This window comes from Salvelinus alpinus, chromosome 26 (assembly GCF_045679555.1).
Source record: "Salvelinus alpinus chromosome 26, SLU_Salpinus.1, whole genome shotgun sequence".
In the NCBI taxonomy this organism is placed as follows: Eukaryota; Metazoa; Chordata; class Actinopteri; order Salmoniformes; family Salmonidae; genus Salvelinus; species Salvelinus alpinus.
The window spans coordinates 35,727,683-35,749,195 of record NC_092111.1 but is presented as its reverse complement, the minus strand read 5'-3'; the positions used below and the strand labels follow the sequence as shown (position 1 = coordinate 35,749,195).

Here is a 21,513-nt window from a genome sequence, read left to right as displayed (position 1 = left end):
TTTAGGGTTTAACTGTACGCGCCAAATAGCCTACGCTATTTGGCGTAGGGCTATTTGTCAATCCACGGAGGCAAAAAGGACATTGTTGAAGTTTAATTCAATAAAACAGACTCTGCGAAAAGGAGAATTGAAAATAAAGAGAAGGGAGGGCCAGAAAAGTCATGTTTGGAAGATATTTGGTGAAGTGGTGAAAGAGGATGATATCAGTGCTGGTTATGTTATGTGTGATGATTGTGAGGCGCTATACAAATTCACCAGTCACAAGACGGGACTTCATAAAGGCCTATGGCACGTCAAGGGAACTGGAGCCTACTGTTTAGATGGAAACTGTTTAAATTAAAACTGAAATCTGGACACTGACTATAGGTCTATAACCTCTCACATCGCCTTCATTTTAACATTTAACATTAAAATTTCTGGCAGTAAAATGATACACTAAATGTAGGCTAAATTTGGACTTGGGAACAGGAGTGGAGAAATATGATTTTCTTTCTGCATCTTGAGAGAACATAACGCTCAGTAAGATACCATCTGTGGAGGTGCTGTCGTCATCACAAAAGATGATAGTATTTCAACCACATAAAATATGCATTAGAGCCGAACTGAAATCTTATCGGAAGCATATTGGGTCGTTTTCACAGCTTTCTTTTTTTCATACAACCAGTCAAACTGATGTCATTTGGACATTTTGCACAAAAATCTTTCCCCCTTTTTTTTTTGCGTTATTGAATTTTCTCCCCAGTCCCTAAACGTCTTTGCTAATTCTATCGGTCTATTAGATTATTCTGGTGAGCAATGGTTTATTTAGTCTTCTAGGGCAACATAAATGACAGAAGAGAAGATGCATTTATCTAATTAAAGACAAGTTGATATATAAGCAGAAACATATCTAAATCAGGCTTCAACAGAAAATCCTGCTCCCACTGTAACATGCTGTCGTTTTGACTGTAGCCTATAGAGCATTTTCTATATTAGCAGGTTAGGGTTGGGTGTGGGCCTCAGATGCTCAATTTATCACATATAGTCGGCCGGTTATGGATGGTTTGTTAGCCATTGCGTACGGGGGCGGGTGAACAAACAGATGACCCGCGCACCACTAATGGGTACATAGCATTATTTTATAAACCAAAAAATGGATGTAGCAACAAATGTCACTATTTGAACGTGATCCATTAACCTGTTCACTGATCCGTGAATGTCATGTAAAATGGTTCACTTGTCCCGCATTTGAGCTTTTTAGATGTGGTCACCCTTATCCCAAATGTGGAAACATTGTTGCTCCTGCAACATCTTAACACCATCTTTTCACCTGAGGAGAATAACACTATTTCAACCCAACATGGGAATCTGCAGTTCCACATTTGAAGGTGAGATTTTTCTGACATGTGAACCTGCAAATGTGATTTTCACATGTGACTGATTTTCAGATTTGACCGATTTTCACATGTTAACTTGTGAAAGTTAGATTTTATTTTACATGTGAAAATGCAATTGTGTATTATTCTCCTCACGTGAAAGGTGGTGTTAACATATGAACTCTGAATATAATATATGTGAAATATGGTTTCACATGTGAAATTTAAGCTCAACATGTAAGAATAGCTCTAAGAGAGCACACTTATTCACAGTGATTGATAATCCACTGATGAGACAAGGTCATAGGTTAAGGGTAAGGTTCTCTCCGCCTTCTCCATTAATCACTACCTAGGTGTTAAGTAGGGAGGGGGTTAGGGTCACCCCATGTTGTCTTGTCTCGCTTGTGGTTAATTAAAACGGTCACTCTGAGCACCTGTCAGCTGACTGATGGGATTTAAAACGCCCTGGTTCTCACCAGTGATGACAAATGATAGGAAATCTCTCTCTCTCTCTCTCTCTCTCTCTCTCTCTCTCTCTCTCTCTCTCTCTCTCTCTCTCAATGTTGAATCAACATTGTTTCTACATCATTTCAACCAAACAATGTGATGACCATGAATCAACATGGAAAACTGATTGGTGTTGCAAAAAGTAATCAATGTAAGGGAATTTCATATTTTGTTTAACCTAAATCCAATGACACGGTAAACGTTTTTGTTGATTTCAGTTGAATTTACATTAGTTGACAACTTGACCAATCAAAACTAGCCATTGAAAGGATGTCTATGCCCAGTGGGAGAGCACATTATTGAAGGGATGCAGTAAAATATAGATCCAACATAATCTCCCCGTTTATAACCAGTACTAGTAAACACACACGCAGAGTTAGAGTGAGGGAAATAGAGAAAGAGAGAGAGAATCTCCAATAGAAGCAGTGCCTAAAAGGCTTTACATAGTCAATCCGACGTCTGAAGTGGCCAGATGTCGGATTGAGAGGTGCAAGGCGATGCGGTCCAGAGCTTGATTTTGGCCTCTGCATGCTTCTGGAGGCTCCGCAATTGCATCACACCCTCCATACGAAGCCCCCTACCACATTTTTAGATCAAGCATAAATTGTCTTTTAGAGTAGAGGGTCGCATCCTGCTGATCCAACAGAGATCACTGTGGTGCAGTCGGCATTTTTCATGCTGCGGGCGGTCAGACAGACAACTTTGGGTTGAGAAAATGTTTTTGTCACGCAGATTATTTGTCAACGGTCGTCTTTCTGGTTTGTGTGCGTTTGCCTACCTATTGTATCAAAATCACATATTTGTCACATTATTCACACACTCAGAATTCGCTGCTTCAAATTCAGTAGCCTACCTCTCCTTTCCGAGTTGGGCGAGATCAAGAGTAGACTGCCAAGAGTATATACCACAGGAGGTTGGTGGCACCTTAATTGGGGAGGACAGGCTCATGGTAATAACTGGAGCGGATTCAGTGGAATGGTATCAAATACATCAAACACATGGTTTCCAGGTTTTTGATGCCATTCCATTCGCTCAGTTCCAGCCATTATTATGAGCCGTTCTCCTCTCAGCAGCCTCCACTGGTATATATGCATGGGTGCACAATCAAATAGCAGTTATCTTTCCAAGAAAATGTACTTAAATATGAATAGACCATAGTTTACTACAGTGTCTGTAAATATTGATAATGGAAAGAAGTGGAAGATGCTCAACCAACGTGAGTCAAGGTCCAAAAACGTGATAATAATTGAAAAGGAAAAGGCGCAAGGCGCGCATAGGCTACCATGGTGAGCGAACTTTGCACCTTTTTATTTTCAATAAATATTGATTAACCATTTATTTGTCTTTGCTTGCAAATCGTCCTCCTAAAAGATAGGCTATATCTTATATTCAAAACGTAGCTCAAGAGAAAGTGCAGTTATCAAGGGGCAGTTATCTTTCCAATGAAATGAACTTCCTAAATATGATTAGGCTATAGTTTACTACATTGCCTAGAAATACATATTGATCACCCATATTTATCTCCATCTGACAATCGTCCCAGTCCTAAAAGGTAGGCTATAAAACGTAGCTCAAGAGAAAGTGCAGGTCTCTCTAAATCTGCTCTCGTCAAGCTACTTCTATTCTACTCGCTGATGTAGCCCAGCAATACCAATAGCCTAATATAATGGGCAACGTGAGAATCTCTAGTAATTTAACCTATTTCTTAGGTTATTTTTGCACATTTTGATATTGCTTATAGGGCACACAATTGCTGGGACCATGGCTAGCAAGTCACATATGCTTAATATAATATTCCAGGACAGTGGTTGGGTTTGGTGACCAGTTCTTGTGGTACCAGGTTTGAGTCGGATAGAAAGCCAGCGGTAGCAGCAGTGAGGTATGAAAAGCTGCGGGTGCGGACGGGGAGCCGGATGAAGAAATCAGTTGTGCAGACCTCTACCTTAGAGCTTCTGTCGTACCCTTCAGCGTTAGCCATGGAGGTTGAGAGTGGACAGTAGATGACCAACATGTTCAAACGGCCCATGTGAGTGCATTGAGGCTTGGATAATGCGTACATACAGTACAGCATCACTGTCACTAATTGCTGGCAAGCCACTGGGTTTAGTTAATGACACTAAACGTTGACAAATATGGCGTTTGGTAATTAGGTCTATGGAAACACCAGATTTGATGGTTAGGACTGTGAAATGCGTGTTCTAGAATCATGTGAAGTCACAGATGCGTTATGTCACCCTTTAAAGGGGCAATCTGCAGTTGCTACATACATTTTTTGACTTATAAATGAATAAGATGTACCCATTGATTCTTGAAGAATATAACTTATATAAATGACTCATGAGCTTAGTTCAACTGTTGTACCCTGTCAGAACCCAATATATAAGATTGTGGTACTCCAATGCTTGTAAACAAAGTAAATTTAAACAAACACTGTATAGCCTCAAAACATGGTTAAAACTATACATTTTATACAATGGATGCATCAATAGCCCTGTCTATGAATTTCAGAGTGGTTACTTTTCTCCAGCCCCATCTCTCAGCTTTTTACTGAAACAGGGGCTTGGAGGGCCCTTTGTTATTATTTCAACTGCTGATTGCTTCTTTAAAGCTTTATATTTAGCTTTAAAAATAAATGTGTTTTGTTATTACTATGTAGGATGTAGGATGGGTCCTTGGCTAAGTGTATACAGCTGCACTATTCAAACTAATCGTGGCTCTTCCTCCATCTTCCTCAGATAGCTTTGTGGAACTGTTTGTGTTCAGTCATTCTGTAGGACTATACACCACCAACGCCCAACGCAGTGCTCCTCACTTTTAAGCGGCTTCCATCCCATGCCAGCCTTCAGTCTGTGTTCCAAATGGCACCCTATTCCCTATATAGTGCACTACTTTCGACCAGAGAGCCTAAAGTAGTGTGTCATTTGGGACGCGGTCACTCTCGGCTCGCTCCGTTGAGCCTCTGAGGTGGTTTTAAAATGCTCCCTCTAGACGTAGGTGGATTCCGCATTGCACTCCTTAATTGAAAACTGTGTATTGGTAAATGAGATGGAAAAGAGACTGCGGGAAGATAGGGATGTTTCCACTAAACCGCTTCATCGTCTTATATCCAGAAAAAACATCTAAAAATCTCCCTCCTACAAAAAAATCTAACTGGCGTCCATGACCATGATGATTCATCATTCATACCTCGGGCTCACATAGGGTCTAGATAGCTCCACAGCGTCCACACAGTCGGTGTAAAAGCCCTCCTTTCACCACCCTTACATTAATTAACCCTTAAGGGGAGTGGTGGAGAGGATAAATAGTACATCTCTCTCTCCCCTCTCTCTCTCTCTCCCCCTCTTTGCAGTATATTATTTTCAAGAATCACTATGTGTCACGTTTGGTATGAATGATTCGGGAGACAGGCGCAGGAATGCGTAATAGTTTTTTTTATTGCACCCAAATTACGGAGTGCCGTGTAAAGGCACGGGGACGAAGACCAAACAAACACTATACAAAACAAAGGGTAGAAACCCAAACAAAAGAGCGAGGAGTACCACGAATAAATAACACAAGCCGCATAATGATTAACACACGGGACGAGACCCGTAATCATCTTGGCAAACCACAATGGCACGAAAGCCAATACACACAGCACAGGTACTCACACGAACCAACGGACATTGTAACAATAATAGACAGGACAATGGTAAACCAAGGGCACACTTATACAAGTACTAATCACTGGGAATAGGGGACAGGTGTGCGTAATGAAAGTTCCGGGGGATCCGTGACACTATGCCTGTACTACTGTAAAGTTAAATGCTCTTGCTAATTTTAAGCAGACTGTTGTCTGGACTGTTGTCATATTTCATCCAGTTTTCTATTGTGACATCCTCTCAGCAATGGCAGCTTTTCACCTTCTCAGGCTAGCTAACGATTCCAATAACAAAACATGTCAACAAACGCTCGCTCCCCCAATGTTTGAGTCCCAGGCAATCCTCAACGACTTTACCCCCCACATACTCCTCTGTCCGTTCGGGCGTTGATTGCGTCCAGACCTATTAACACTCAACAGTTGCTACTGGATGTCTGTGGCTGTGTGGCTGTGCCCCAAATGGCACCGTATTCCCTATATAATACACTGCTTTTGACCCAAGCCCTATGGGCCCTGGTCTAAAGTAGTGCACTAAATAGGGAACAGGGTGCCATTTGGTACGCACCCTGTGACTTCATATGCTCATCTGTCATGCCCCATCCCTCCCGTGGCAGTACAGTATGTGGTGCAATTAGAGCTGTGAGCCACATTGGCCCTTCACAGCGAATCACGGACAAGACCAGGAAAAACCAGGGAGAGCAGGAAGCAGACAGTTAGCCATGCGTGCATGCCGTGTACCACAGGAGGCTGCTGAGGGGAGGACAGCTCATAGTAAATGCTGAAATGGAGTGCATGGAATGGTATCAAACACATGGAAACCATGTGTTTGATGAGTTTGATACCATGTCATTTATTCTGCTCCGGCCATTATCATGAGCCTGTCCTCCCCAATTAAGGTTCCACCAACCTTCTGTGCCACGTACCATACTAAAAGCATGTCTGAGCATGTCTGAGCACGCCTGGGCATGTCAAGGCATGTCTGATCACGTCTGGGCCTGTCTGAGCATGTCTGATAACACAGCAGACCGTTTCTCCTACCGGTCTCTGTATGATCCCATCATAGAGATCCTATTCAATTATTCCTATTCTAATTCCTGATTCTATGGATCCCTATGGATTATATGGATACTAGCACACAAGCACGGAGATCATGCTATACACTACACAGTGTTAACCATATGGAACTACCAGATGCACTGGTAGGCTACTGTATGTTCACAACCAGTAACACAGATCTAATGTGTAGATTGGATGTGTGTGTGTGTGCGTGTGCGTGCGTGCGTGCGTGCGTGCGTGCGTGCGTGCGTGCGTGCGTGCGTGATCTCATTGGTAGCAGAAGGAGACATGCAGAGAAAGACAGTGTTGTCAGCAGCTATCTCTCCAGATGGCTCCCTGATCTATTCCTCTCACGGTGTGGATAATACGTGATCACTTGAGTGTATTACTTCCCCAATGCCAAGAGAAACCGATGCCCTGCAAGGCTACCACTACTACTGTGTGATACTATGTGCAACCTTTAGCAGATCACAAACATACTTCACCTCCAGCAAAATGTATGTTCCCCTGGAATTAACTTGGACAGGGTTCAAATTGATTCTGTCCTTTCGTATTTCGGGGGAGCATAATCTTCAGCAGCGATTTATATGAATTTAATATCTTCACCCAGCCAATGGGGATATCTGTGTGTACTGGACAGTAGGTCTAGAATTTAGTACCATTAATTATCTAGAATATAATACCATTAATAATCTAAAATATAATACCATTAATAGATATACAATATAATACCATTAATAGACATACAATATAATACCATTAATAGATATACAATATAATACCATTAATAGATATACAATATAATACCATTAATAGATATACAATATAATACCATTAATAGATATACAATATAATACCATTAATAGATATACAATATAATACCATTAATAGATATACAATATAATACCATTAATAGATATACAATATAATACCATTAATAGATATACAATATAATACCATTAATAGATATACAATATAATACCATTAATAGATATACAATATAATACCATTAATAGATATACAATATAATACCATTAATAATCTAAAATATAATACCATTAATAGACATACAATATAATACCATTAATAATCTAAAATATAATACCATTAATAGACATACAATATAATACCATTAATAATCTAAAATATAATACCATTAATAGACATACAATATAATACCATTAATAATCTAGAATATAATACCATTAATAATCTAAAATATAATACCATTAATAGACATTAGACATACAATATAATACCATTAATAGACATACAGTGCCTTGCAAAAGTATTCATCCTCCTTGGCATTTTTCCTATTTTGTTGCATTACAACCTGTAATTTAAATAGATTTTTATTTGGATTTCATGTAATGGACAGACACAAAATAGTCCAAATTGGTGAAGTGAAAAAAATGACCTGTTTCAAAAAATTCTAAAACATAAAAAAAGGAAAAGTGGTATGTGCATATGTATTCACCCCCTTTGCTATGAAGCCTTTAAATAAAATGTGGTGTAACCAATTACCTTCAGAAGTCACATAATTAGTTAAATAAAGTCCACCTGTGTGCAATTTAAGTGTCACATGATCTGTCACATGATCTCAGTATATATACACCTGTTCTGAAAGGCCCAGAGTCTGCAACACCACTAAGCTAAGGGCACCACCAAGCAATCGACACCATGAAGACCAAGGAGCTCTCAAAACAGGTCAGGGACAAAGTTGTGGAGAAGTACAGATCAGGGTTGGGTGATAAAAAAATATCAGAAACTTTGAACATCCCACGGAGCACCATTAAATCCATTATTAAAAAATGAAACGAATATGGCACAATAACAAACCTGCCAAGAGAGGGCCGCCCACCAAAACTCACAGACCAGACAATGAGGGCATTTATCAGAGAGGCAACAAAGAGAACAAAGATAACCTTGAAGGAGCTGCAAAGCTCCTAAGCGGAGAATGGAGTATCTGTCCATAGGACCACTTTAAGCCGTACACTCCACAGAGCTGGGCTTTACAGAAGAGTGGCCAGAAAAAAAGCCATTACTTAAAGTGTTTGCCAAAAGGCATGTGGGAGACTCCCCAAACATATGGAAGAAGGTACTCTGGTCAGATGAGGCTAAAATTGAGCTTTTTAGCCATCAGGATAAACACTATGTCTGGCGCAAACCCAACACCTCTCATCACCCTGAGAACACAGTGAAGCATGGTGGTGGCAGCATCATGCTTTGAGGATGTTTTTCATCGGCAGGGACTGGGAAACTGGTCAGAATTGAAGGAATGTTGGATGGTGCTAAATACAGGGAAATTCTTGAGGGAAACCTGTTTGTCTTCCAGAGATTTGAGACTGGGACAGAGGTTCACCTTCCAGCAGGACAATGGTCCTAAGCATACTGCTAAAGCAACACTTGAGTGGTTTATGGGGTAACATTTAATGTCTTGGAATGGCCTAGTCAAAGCCCAGACCTCAATCCAATTGAGAATCTATGGTATGATTTAAAGATTGCTGTACACCAGCGGAACCCATCCAACTTGAAGGAGCTGGAGAAGTTTTGCCTTGAAGAATGGGCAAAAATCCCAGTTGCTAGATGTGCCAAGCTTATAGAGACATACCCCAAGAAACTTGCAGCTGTAATTGCTGGAAAAGGTGTCTCTACAAAGTATTGACTTTGGGGGGGTGAATAGTTATGCACTCACACATTTTTTTTTTTCTTCATATTTCTTGCTGGTTTCACAATAAAAAATATTGTGCATCTTCAAAGTGGTAGGCATGTTGTGTAAATGAAATGATACAACCCCCCCCAAAATGTATTTTATTTCCAGGATGTAAGGCAACAAATAGGAAAAATGCCAAGGGGAGTGAATACATTCGACAAGCCACTGTAGAATATAATAGCATTAATAAATGTTGAAAATAATACCATTAATAAACCTAGAATATAATACCATTAATTAACCTAGAATATAATACCATTAATTAACCTAGAATATAATACCAAATTCCCATTAATAAACCTAGCATAAAATACCATTAATGAACCTAGAATATAACACCATTAATAAACCTAGAATAAAACACCGTTAATGAACCTAGAAAATAATACCATTAATAAACCTAGAATATAATACCATTAATAAACCTAGAATAAAACACCATTAATGAACCTAGAATATAATACCATTAATAAACCTAGAATATAATACCAAATTCCCATTAATAAACCTAGAATATAACACCAAATTCCCATTAATAAACCTAGAATATAATACCAAATTCCCATTAATAAACCTAGAGTATAATACCAAATTCTCATTAATAAACCTAGAATATAACACCAAATTCCCATTAATAAACCTAGAGTATAATACCAAATTCCCATTAATAAACCTAGAATATAACACCAAATTCCCATTAATAAACCTAGAGTATAATACCAAATTCCCATTAATAAACCTAGAATATAACACCAAATTCCCATTAATAAACCTAGAATATAACACCAAATTCCCATTAATAAACCTAGAGTATAATACCAAATTCCCATTAATAAACCTAGAATATAACACCAAATTCCCATTAATAAACCTAGAATATAACACCAAATTCCCATTAATAAACCTAGAATATAATACCAAATTCCCATTAATAAACCGACATCGGTCACTGTTTTGATTGAGAATAACTCATATTAAACATTTCAATGCGAGCCTTTGCTTGGAGTATTTTCCATTGAACTCCATTGAAAGACAATGTGAATGGGAGGCTTTTGCTGACATCGGAGCCGAAAGAAAACCAGGGTTCATCCAGGACATGGAGGCCTGGAGTCTGCATAGACCATCTGGAGGTCAACCATTCTGGAGCCATTATACCACGACGGCCACAGGGCTGGCAAAAGTGCTTCTGCCATTAGGCATTCTTCTGATCCAGGGTTATTCTGACCCAGGGTTATTCTGACCCAGGACTCTTCTGATCCAGGGTTATTCTGACCCAGGGTTACTCTGAACCAGGACTCTTCTGATCCACAATTATTCTGACCCAAGGTTATTCTGATCCAGGACTCTTCTGATCCTGGGTTATTCTGAATCAGGGTTATTCTGACCCATGGTTATTCTGACCCATGGTTATTCTGATCCATGGTTATGCTGTGATCCAGGGTTACAGTCTCCAAGATCTGTAATATTGAATCATGAGTGTGTTTTACTTCAAGCCCAGAGGAACCATGCCTTCTGGACCATGAGAAAGTGTTTAGGCAATGCAGCAGTGCAGCAGTGGTGTTGTCGAAGTTCTCTGTGTGTAAATAGCAGAGCAGGTCTTCCTCCCAAAGTAAAGCACAGCACACAGCATGGCATTGGACATGCATCTAGCTGAGACTCATATTCTAGGGACGGCGTGCTGGGCGTGATTGTGGCGGCCTGCTGGCTCTCCCCATGCAGAACATGGTGTCTGTGTGTCTGTGACACTGTATGCAGCAAGAGCACACTGCTAGACTCCCGATCAGGCACCTGCTACATATATAGCAGTACAGTAGGGTTTCTGGAAAGAGTTGCACTATATTTTATCTGTATCTTTATCAATATACTTTTAGATCAGACATCTGCCATACAGTATTATTTCTAAAAGGTTGTATGTACTGTAATGTAAACTGGGTGCTGATTGGCTGACAGCCGTGGTATATTTAAGCAATACAGCCTGAGGGGGTTTGGTATATAGCCAATATACCACGGCCAAGGGCTGTTCCCCTGGCACGACGCAACGCGTGTTGTGAAAGGATGAAATAGTCTGAATAAATTCATCACAATAATGTTTTTTGTGTGAAAATATGCTAATCATCATTTGAATATGTTGGTAAACCATTGTATTAAAGTGATAATGCCCTCGAAGCCGGTGTTTAGAGGATATATTGTCAAGGTTAACAACACCCGTGCCAATATATCCTCCAAACACTGGCTTTGAGGACATTATCACTTCAGTAATATATGCCACTTAGCAGCCGCGTTCATCCGAAGTGGCTTACAGTCAGTTGTGCATAAATGTTGTATGTATGATTGGTCCCCCGAGAATCGAAGAGAGGCATGCTCTACCAACTGAGCTACAGAGGAACACTGCCTCTGAGTTTAGATTATCCACATATACGTTTTTGTGTGGTAAAGTTTTTGTTATTTTTTACTCTGCTTTTTTTGTCAAATCTCTTTTTTTCCCCGCATAATGGTGACAATTATACCGCAGTGATTACATCGGTGTGTTGCTTGTTATGTGCACAATGAGTCAATTATATCTATATCTATATATATATATCTATATATGCCTCCCAAATAATGCTCATCTGTTATCTCCTCTCTCCTCTCCAGGTTTCATATATACGTGTGGTGGGATGCTAAAAGGTCGGAATGGCACCATTGAAAGCCCAGGTTTTCCGTATGGGTACCCCAATGGGGCTAACTGTACATGGGTTATTGTAGCAGAGGAGGGGAACCGAATTCAAATTGTCTTTCAGTCCTTCGCTGTGGAGGAAGAGTATGACTTTTTATCGCTTTATGATGGACATCCTCATCCGGTGAACTTCAGGACGAGGTGGGTGCCATTTTAATACAATGTTCATTTCTTATTTCTATATATCTCCTTGCCTTAATTCTTGAATCCCTGTCTGATAAAATCCTGCTTGTTCTTTTCTTCTAGTAGCTGAATATAGGCTTTACGGCTTTACGGTTGACATTTTAAAAGATAGACGAGTATGCTACTTACACTGTTCATTTCACGCAAGACTTTCGTCAGGAGCGGACTTTGAGAGCGATATGGTCTTGCATAACCTGATTAGCCCATTCTAATCTAAAATGGAAGCTCAGCAGCTTCTTCTATCGGAGCAGGCAGAACTCTCTCACTCATTTCCGAACACGTTTGATCACTGGGAAAGAGATCAGTCCAAATCATTCCATTGTAATTTGTTGCTTACATGGATACCAGATCGCTCCGGCAGTTTGACCGAATTAAAGCCGCCACTGAGAAATCACACCAGGTGATTAAGGCAGAGAAAATGGAACAGCTCTGTCCAATTAGCTGGTTATTGTAATTACTCCGGGTCCCATTAACCTGTGCTAATACACAGCAGATACTTTCCTTTCAAAACATCGCTGTTTGATTGGAATGTTGTCCGTGCCCTCGGAACCCTCATTAGCTTTGAACATTCTAGTCATTCATTAGGGGGACTGTGGTAACTGGCGAAGCGGCTTAAAGCCCCGGTTTTGTCATGCCTATCATAGCTATCTTTATATTTAACTCTGCATTGTTGGAAAAGGACCCGTAATTAAGCATTTCACTGTTAGTCTACACCTGTTGTTTACGAAACATGAGACAAATACATTTACATTTGATTTGACACACACACGTCACCTCCTCTAATAGCACTACCCTCCATGTGGAACATGTTCAATTGAATAAGAAAACGCCAAACAATATAAATAGGATGTAGAGATAAACGATTACACATCCCGGAGATAAGGAGAATATACACCTCAGAGGGAAGGAGGTGACTATACACCTCAGAGGGAAGGAGTTGACTATACACCTCAGAGGGAAGGAGGTGACTAGACACCCCAGAGGGAAGGAGGAGACTAGACACCTCAGAGGGAAGGAGATGACTATACACCTCAGAGGGAAGGAGGTGACTATACACCTCAGAGGGAAGGAGGTGACTATACACCTCAGAGGGAAGGAGGTGACTATACACCTCAGAGGGAAGGAGGTGACTATACACCTCAGAGGGAAGGAGGTGACTATACACCTCAGAGGGAAGGAGGTGACTATACACCTCAGAGGGAAGGAGGTGACTATACACCTCAGAGGGAAGGAGATGACTATACACCTCAGAGGGAAGGAGGTGACTATACACCTCAGAGGGAAGGAGGTGACTATACACCTCAGAGGGAAGGAGGTGACTATACACCTCAGAGGGAAGGAGGTGACTATACACCTCAGAGGGAAGGAGGTGACTATACACCTCAGAGGGAAGGAGGTGACTATACACCTCAGAGGGAAGGAGGTGACTATACACCTCAGAGGGAAGGAGGTGACTATACACCTCAGAGGGAAGGAGGTGACTATACACCTCAGAGGGAAGGAGGTGACTATACACCTCAGAGGGAAGGAGATGACTATACACCTCAGAGGGAAGGAGGTGACTATACACCTCAGAGGGAAGGAGGTGACTATACACCACTGGGGAAGGAGGTGACTATACACCTCAGAGGGAAGGAGGTGACTATACACCTCAGAGGGAAGGAGGAGACTAGACACCCCAGAGGGAAGGAGGTGACTATACACCTCAGAGGGAAGGAGGTGACTATACACCTCAGAGGGAAGGAGGTGACTATACACCTCAGAGGGAAGGAGGTGACTATACAACTCAGAGGGAAGGAGGAGACTAGACACCCCAGAGGGAAGGAGGTGACTATACACCTCAGAGGGAAGGAGGTGACTATACACCCCAGAGGGAAGGAGGTGACTATACACCCCAGAGGGAAGGAGGTGACTATACACCCCAGAGGGAAGGAGGTGACTATACACCTCAGAGGGAAGGAGGTGACTATACACCTCAGAGGGAAGGAATGAGACTTAAACAGTTAAAGGAGTAAATATACTGTAGCAGGCAGGGTTCTGAAGACAGATAGACACAAACACACACACACACGCAATGCAGGCATTTCTCCCTGTGGGTAACACTCTGAATCGACCGTGTTCCTCTCTGTAAGAGACAAATACTATGTTCATACTTTACCCCCTACTTTAAATCCTGTCTCTGCAATCAGAGGCAGTGTCACCAGCACCGCCCTCCCTCGCTCTCGCCCTCTCTCCCTCCTTCCCTCTCTCACTCCTTCCCTCTCTCCCTCCTTCCCTCTCTCCTTCCCTCCTTCCCTCCGCTGACTGATGGCTTTTGTTAGATAGTACCCCATATTATTATAATTATTAGTATTTGATGGCCACCTCCATATTTAGATCTGACATGGACAGGTAGAATGTAAACACCTTAACTATTAATAACAGTTTGGAATTTGATTTGGTATCTGATTTCATTAAGGAATGTTATGTTACCTCTGGTCTGGTCTCTCCCCTGTGAACGTAGAGAGTTTAATGTGGCGCCTAAGTGCAATTAGTGTGTGTGCGGTGTGTTGAGAGGGTGTGTATGAGGGTTTGTTGAGAGGGGATTGTGAGTGTATTAAGAGGGCCTTAGTTACAGTATTTTTCTTTGGCCTTGTCGAGGATGGAGACACACACACACACACTATGTTCCAGATCAGGGCTCTTGATCGATACTCTGTGACCTACTTTTGCATAAATTGTGAAGTGTCAGCCTCCTAATGAATGCTGCACAATAAATCAACTTCCATGGGCTTCATAAAAGGCTCTGCAGCAAACAACAGCTCCGGCAAATCACGTCGTCCGCCAACACACGAGTGCACACCTGCCGGAAAACACACACACACACACACACACACACACACACACACACACACACTCACACATAGACACCTCACTCATATGCACACACGCTAAAACACAGGTACACACACACACTCACAAACACACACACGCACACATTGGTGGAAAAAATACCCAATCGTCATAGTTGAGTAAAAGTATAGATACCTTAATAGAAAATGACTTAAGTAAAAGTGAAAGTCACCTAGTAAAATACACCTTGAGTAAAAGTCTAAAAGTATCTTTTTTTAATTGTACTTAAGTACAGTGGTGGAAAAAGTACTAAATTGTCATACTTGAGTAAAAGTTTAAGTAAAAGCAAATGCTATACATCAAATTCCTTCAATTAAGCAAACCAGGAAGCACAATTTGTTCTTTTTATTTTATTTACGGATAGCCAGGGGTACACTCCAACACTCAGACATACAAATAATTTACAAAACGCAGTAGTCCGCCGGTTAGAGACAGTAGGGATGACAATGCATTATATTTAAAAGGTGTTTGAATCAGACCATATTGCTGTCCTTCCTGAGCATTCTAAATGTCAGGGAACATTACAAGGAGAAAAAAGTTAGATTTTCTTGAGGAATGTAGTGAATTAAACATAAAAGGAAAATGTGTTCATATAATTAGTGACGTAATGTACAGATACCACAAAAAATGACTTAAGTAGTACATCAAAGTATTTTAACTTAAGTACTTTACACCACCGCACACACACACACAGCACCTTAACTTCTCACTCACATGCACGCACACTAACCACGCAAATCCGCACACTCGCGCGCACGCACACTCGCACACACACACACACACACACACACACACACTCACATACACACACACACACACACACACACACACACACACACACACACACACACACACACACACACACACACACACACACACACACACACACACACACACACACACACACACACACACACACACACACACACACACACACACACACACATACTGTAGCTCTTTCTCTCCTCACTCATATGCGGCCACTAACCTGACAGTGTCATCATACTGTCACATTATTCAGAGCAGGACATTTCTAAAGATATCAGTAACTCATTTGAGGTTTTGTTATAATATTAACGGTTCCTTCTGAATTATTCACAGACCAGTTGAAATATTAAAATATGTATCCCGATGAATGTGTCTATTTTATTTTATTTTTCTCTCTCTCTCTCTCTCTCTCTCTCTCTCTCTCTCTCTCTCTCTCTCTCTCTCTCTCTCTCTCTCTCTCTCTCTCTCTCTCTCTCTCTCTCTCTCTCTCTCTCTCTCTCTCTCTGTCTCAATTCAATGGGCTTTATTGGCATGGGAAACACACGTTTACATATTCAAAGCAAGTGAAATAGATAATAAACAAATGTGGAATAGAGACAAAGGAATAGACATTTCAATTGTCATATTATGTCTATATACAGTGTTTTAATGATGTGCAAATAAAAAAACATAAATATGGGTTGAATTTACAATTTACAATGTTTTACTGGTTGCCCTTGTGGCAAGAGATCACAAATAATGCTGTTAGCATACTGTGGTATTTCACCTAGTGGATATGGGAATTTATCAAAATTTGATTTATTTTTATAATTATTTGTGGATCTGTGTAATCTGAGGGAAATATGTGTCTCTAATATGGTCATACATCCTAGGGCTCTGTTTGTGTTTGTGAACAGAGCCCCAGGACCAGCTTGCTTAGGGTGCTCTTCTCCAGATTAATCTCTCTGTAGGTGATGTCTTTGTTATGGAAGGTTTGCGAATTGCTTCCTTTTAGTTTGTTGTAGAATTTAACGGCTCTGTTCTGGATTTTTATAATTAGTGGGTATCGGCCAAATTCTGCTCTGCATGTGTTATTTGGTGTTTTACGTTGTACACGGGGGATATTTTGGCAGAATTCTGCATGCAGAGTCTCGATTTGTTTTTTGTAAGTGGACCCCAGAGTTCACAATCACGAAGGGCAATGGGTTCTATAGGGAGGAGGTCAGAGAACTGGCAGTGTGGTGGCAGGATAACAACCTCTCCCTCAATGTGGGCAAGACAAAGGAGCTGATCGTGGCCTACAGGAAAAGGAGTGCCGAACAGGCCCCCATTAACATCAACGGGGCTGAAGTGGAGCGGGTCAAGAGTTTCAAGTTCCTTGGTGTCCACATCACCAACGAACTATCATGGTCCTAACACACAAAGACAGTCGTGAAGAGGGCAAGACAACACCTTTTCCCCCTCAGGAGACTGAAAAGATTTGGCATGGGTCCCCAGATCCTCAAAAAGTTATACAGCTGCACCATCGAGAGCATCCTGACTGGTTGCATCACTGCCTGGTATAGCAACTGCTCGGCATCTGATTGTGAGGCGCTACAGAGGGTAGTGCGTACGGCCCAGTACATCACTGGGGCCAAGCTTCCTGCCATCCAGGACCTATATAATAATTGTGTCAGAGGAAAGCCCATAAAATTGTCAGAGACTCCAGTCACCCAAGTCATATACTGTTTTCTCTGCTACCGCACAGCAAGCGGTACCGTAGTGCCAAGTCTTGGACCAAAAGGCTCCTTAACAGCTTCTACCCCCATGCCATAAGAATGCTGAACAATTAATCAAATGCCACCAAAATATTTACATTGACCCCCCTCCATTTTTTTTGTACACTGCTGCTACTCGCAGTTTATTATCAATGCATAGCCACTTCACCCCCACCTACATGTACAAATTACCTCAACTAACCTGTACCCCCGCACACTGACCCGCACACTGACCCCTGTATATAGCCTCGTTATTGTTATTTTATTGTGTTACTTTTATAATTTTTTACTTTAGTTTATTTGGTAAATATTTTCTTAACTCTTCTTGAACTGCATTGTTGGTTAAGGGCTTGTAAGTAAGCATTTCACGGTAAAGTCTACACTGATTCAAGTATTTTTAGCCAGATCCTAATTGGTATATCAAATTGTATGTTACTTTAATGGTGTAGAAGGCCTTTCTTGCCTATTCTCTGAGATCGTTCACAGCTTTGTGGAAGTCACCTGTAGCACTGATGTTTAGGCCGAGGTATGTATCATTTTTTTGTGTGCTCTCTCTCTCTTTCGCTCTCTTTCGCTCCACATCTCTCTCTCTCTTTTGCTCCATCTCTCTCTCTCTCTCTCTCTCTCTCTCTCTCTCTCTCTCTCTCTCTCTCTCTCTCTCTCTCTCTCTCTCTCTCTCTCTCTCTCTCTCTCTCTCTTTTGCTCCATCTCTCTCTCTCTCTTTTGCTCCATCTCTCTCTCTCTCTTTTGCTCCATCTCTCTCTCTCCTTTGCTCCATCTCTCTCTCTCTTTTGCTCCATCTCTCTCTCTTTTGCTCCATCTCTCTCTCTCTTTTGCTCCATCTCTCTCTCTCTTTTGCTCCATCTCTCTCACTCTCACTCTCACTCTCTCTCTCTCTCTCTCTCTCTCTCTCCCTCTCTCTCTCTCTCTCTCTCTCTCTCTCTCTCTCTCTCTCTCTCTCTCTCTCTCTCTCTCTCTCTCTCTCTCTCTCTCTCTCTCTCTCTCTCTCTCTCTCTCTCTCTCTCTCTCTCTCTCTCTCTCACTCTCTCTCTCTCTCTCTCATGCTCTCTCTCTCTCTCTCTCTGTCATGCTCTCTCTCTCTTTCTCTGTCATGCTCTCTAAGCGTCATCAATGAATGCTTCTTCTTAAAGGCTATGCAGTACTTATACAGCAGCGGTTTATGCAAGTTGGTCTTGTGCACATAGAATAACCAGAAACCACTACTAAATGTGGTCACAGAATACCAAGAAGGACTGTTTTTATTTGATCTGTGAATTCCAATTTTCTAGAGCACACTAATATCATCCAGTATTTTCTGTGTGAGAGAATTCCCATGGAACCTGCTACCAGTCAGTCTTGCAGAGGTCCCTGTGGAATGTCTGTATTATATACAGACACTAGTGCGTGTCTAACCAAGTAATTAACATATACACTTTTTAAGACGCGTTGACATGTGTCTGGTGTTACTGAGTGAGCTATTTGTGAATGTGATATATATATATATATATATTTTTTTTTTTACAGATTTTATCCACGATTTAGAAATGTTATTCTATTATATCTGAATTATTAGTAGTTAAAGATTAGATCTAGTCTTTGTATCCTTCCTGATCATTCTCTTTGTATTTCTTCATCTATACCATGTGATCATATATCCATATGGCATGCATATAATATATCCATCCATATACCCATAATGCTCGGTTTTCTTCTGGCTCTGTGGATTTACAATCTTCTCTGTGACAGATCGCTGGGTCTGAATGTGTAACGGGGGATGCCTTATGTTCTCATGCACGCTAACAGCAGAGAGAGAGAGAGAGAGAGGGAGATGGAGAGGGAGAGAGAAGGAGAGGGAGAGAGCGTGAGAGAGAGCACTGTAACAGACAGATGGCATTTTAGCTCCAACAGAACCATCCTGCATCACACAGGTCTCCATGATAGCTACAGCTGCAGCTTCCAGACGATGACACAAGGCTGTGCACAGGATTGTGTCTGCTCTCCTCCCCTCCATCTCCAGACCTCTGTTATCAAAGCTTGTCTGTAAGGGACAGTTTTTTACCTCCTGCGTGTATCATGTCAGCTGTCAAGAGTTGGTCTGTGAATACGGTCATACAGTGCTGCAAAAGGTACGGTAAGCACTGACTGCACTGTGAAAAAGGGAGGATCTCTCTCTCTCTCTCGCTCTCTCGCTCGCTCGCTCTCTCTCTCTCTCTCTCTCTCTCTCTCTCTCTCTCTCTCTCTCTCTCTCTCTCTCTCTCTCTCTCTCTCTCTCTCTCTCTCTCTCTCTCTCTCTCTCTCTCTCTCTCTCTCTCTCTCTCTCTCTCTCTCTCTCTCTCTCTCTCTCCAGCTACTGACATCCTGTGGTGAATATGTGTACTGCTTCAGATTCACAGAGTGGAACACTGTGTAGCATAGCACACCCATGTTTGGCAGGGTTGCAGTCGCCTGATGACTCATCCTGAATTGAATTCCATTTAATTCCCCTGCTCTATCGATCGCTCCATACCTACCATCCTAGAAGTTGTTTGTGCTGATGTCAAAATGACGTGATTCATGATTGGTGTACGTAAGCTCTAGTCCAACCCATCGGTTGCTGGGTCTAATCAGAATGGTCAGAATGCGTTCGCATTCTGGAGGTCATCGAGGAGGAAAGCAAATCCAGACTCATGGTGGAGAAGAGACGTTAGTTGGCATGGCGTTTGGCCGGAGCCATGAGGATGGGTAGCCCTGGCTAAAAGACCCGGTGGTCAGGCTGTTTTTAGCCATTATCAGCCTGTCTCTCTCTCTATAAGGGCTGACTTTCTCCAAGTTAGAGTTAAAAGTTCAGCTTATTGCCTTATTGATCGATCCAGTCATTGAACTGATGTGAATGTACACTGTACCATGGGGGAGGATGATGAGGATAATGATGAAGGGGAAATTTGCAAGGGGTCTTTCTGATGAATAGTTCCTAGACAAGCTTTTCTAGCTGTTGATATGTCTTATAATCATAATGTATCACTGGCTTGGTTGGTGTCTCCCAGTCCTCCCCAGTCTGACACTTTAAATAGCAACACTCTGCCATTGTGCTATTCGACGCACTTTGTACAGAGATTTAGTCACTTGATCGTTTTGCCTCAGCTGTTTGTGCCCGTGCCAGACTCTCCTTCTGACAGCGTGCCTTTAAGCATCCAGCAATTATCCCCGTTTGCTACGGAAATGCCTATTTAAGCTACTTTGTTAAGGCTTGACTTTCTTTCGGGGGGGTTATTTGTGCCGAACAGAATTTCTTTAAGTTAATATTGAGAGGGAGCAGGGAGAGAGGGAGTAGGGAGGGAGAGAGCAGGGGAGGGAGAGAGCAGGGGAGAGAGGGAGCAGGGGAGAGAGGGAGCAGGGGAGAGAGGGAGCAGGGGAGAGAGGGAGCAGGGGATGGAGGAAGCAGGGGAGAGAGGGAGCAGGGGAGAGAGGGAGCAGGGAGAGAGGGAGTAGGGAGGGAGGGAGCAGGGGAGAGAGGGAGCAGGGGAGAGAGGGAGCAGGGAGAGAGGGAGTAGGGAGGGAGGGAGCAGGGGAGAGAGGTAGCAGGGGAGAGAGGGAGCAGGGGAGAGAGGGAGCAGGGGATGGAGGAAGCAGGGGAGAGAGGGAGCAGGGGAGAGAGGGAGCAGGGAGAGAGGGAGTAGGGAGGGAGGGAGCAGGGGAGAGAGGTAGCAGGGGAAAGGGGGAGTAGGGAGGGAGAGAGCAGGGGAGAGAGGGAGCAGGGGAGAGAGGGAGCAGGGGATGGAGGAAGCAGGGGAGAGAGGGAGCAGGGGATGGAGGAAGCAGGGGATGGAGGAAGCATGGGAGAGAGGGAGCAGGGGAGAGAGGGAGCAGGGGAGAGAGGGAGCAGGGGATGGAGGAAGCAGGGGAGAGAGGGAGCAGGGGAGAGAGGGAGCAGGGAGAGAGGGAGTAGGGAGGGAGGGAGCAGGGGAGAG

General features: G+C 42.3%; 1 protein-coding gene across 2 annotated transcripts in view; it reads left to right on the top strand.

Annotated features, from left to right (window-relative positions):
* LOC139555242 (CUB and sushi domain-containing protein 3-like) overlaps positions 1–21,513 on the top strand; it is a 773,621-nt gene that overhangs the window by 86,636 nt on the left and 665,472 nt on the right. For both annotated transcript variants that reach the window (XM_071368883.1, XM_071368882.1), the window contains exon 2: positions 11,906–12,128. In XM_071368883.1, the coding sequence (XP_071224984.1) occupies positions 11,906–12,128 (223 nt within the window). The remainder of the gene's footprint in view (positions 1–11,905; positions 12,129–21,513) is intronic.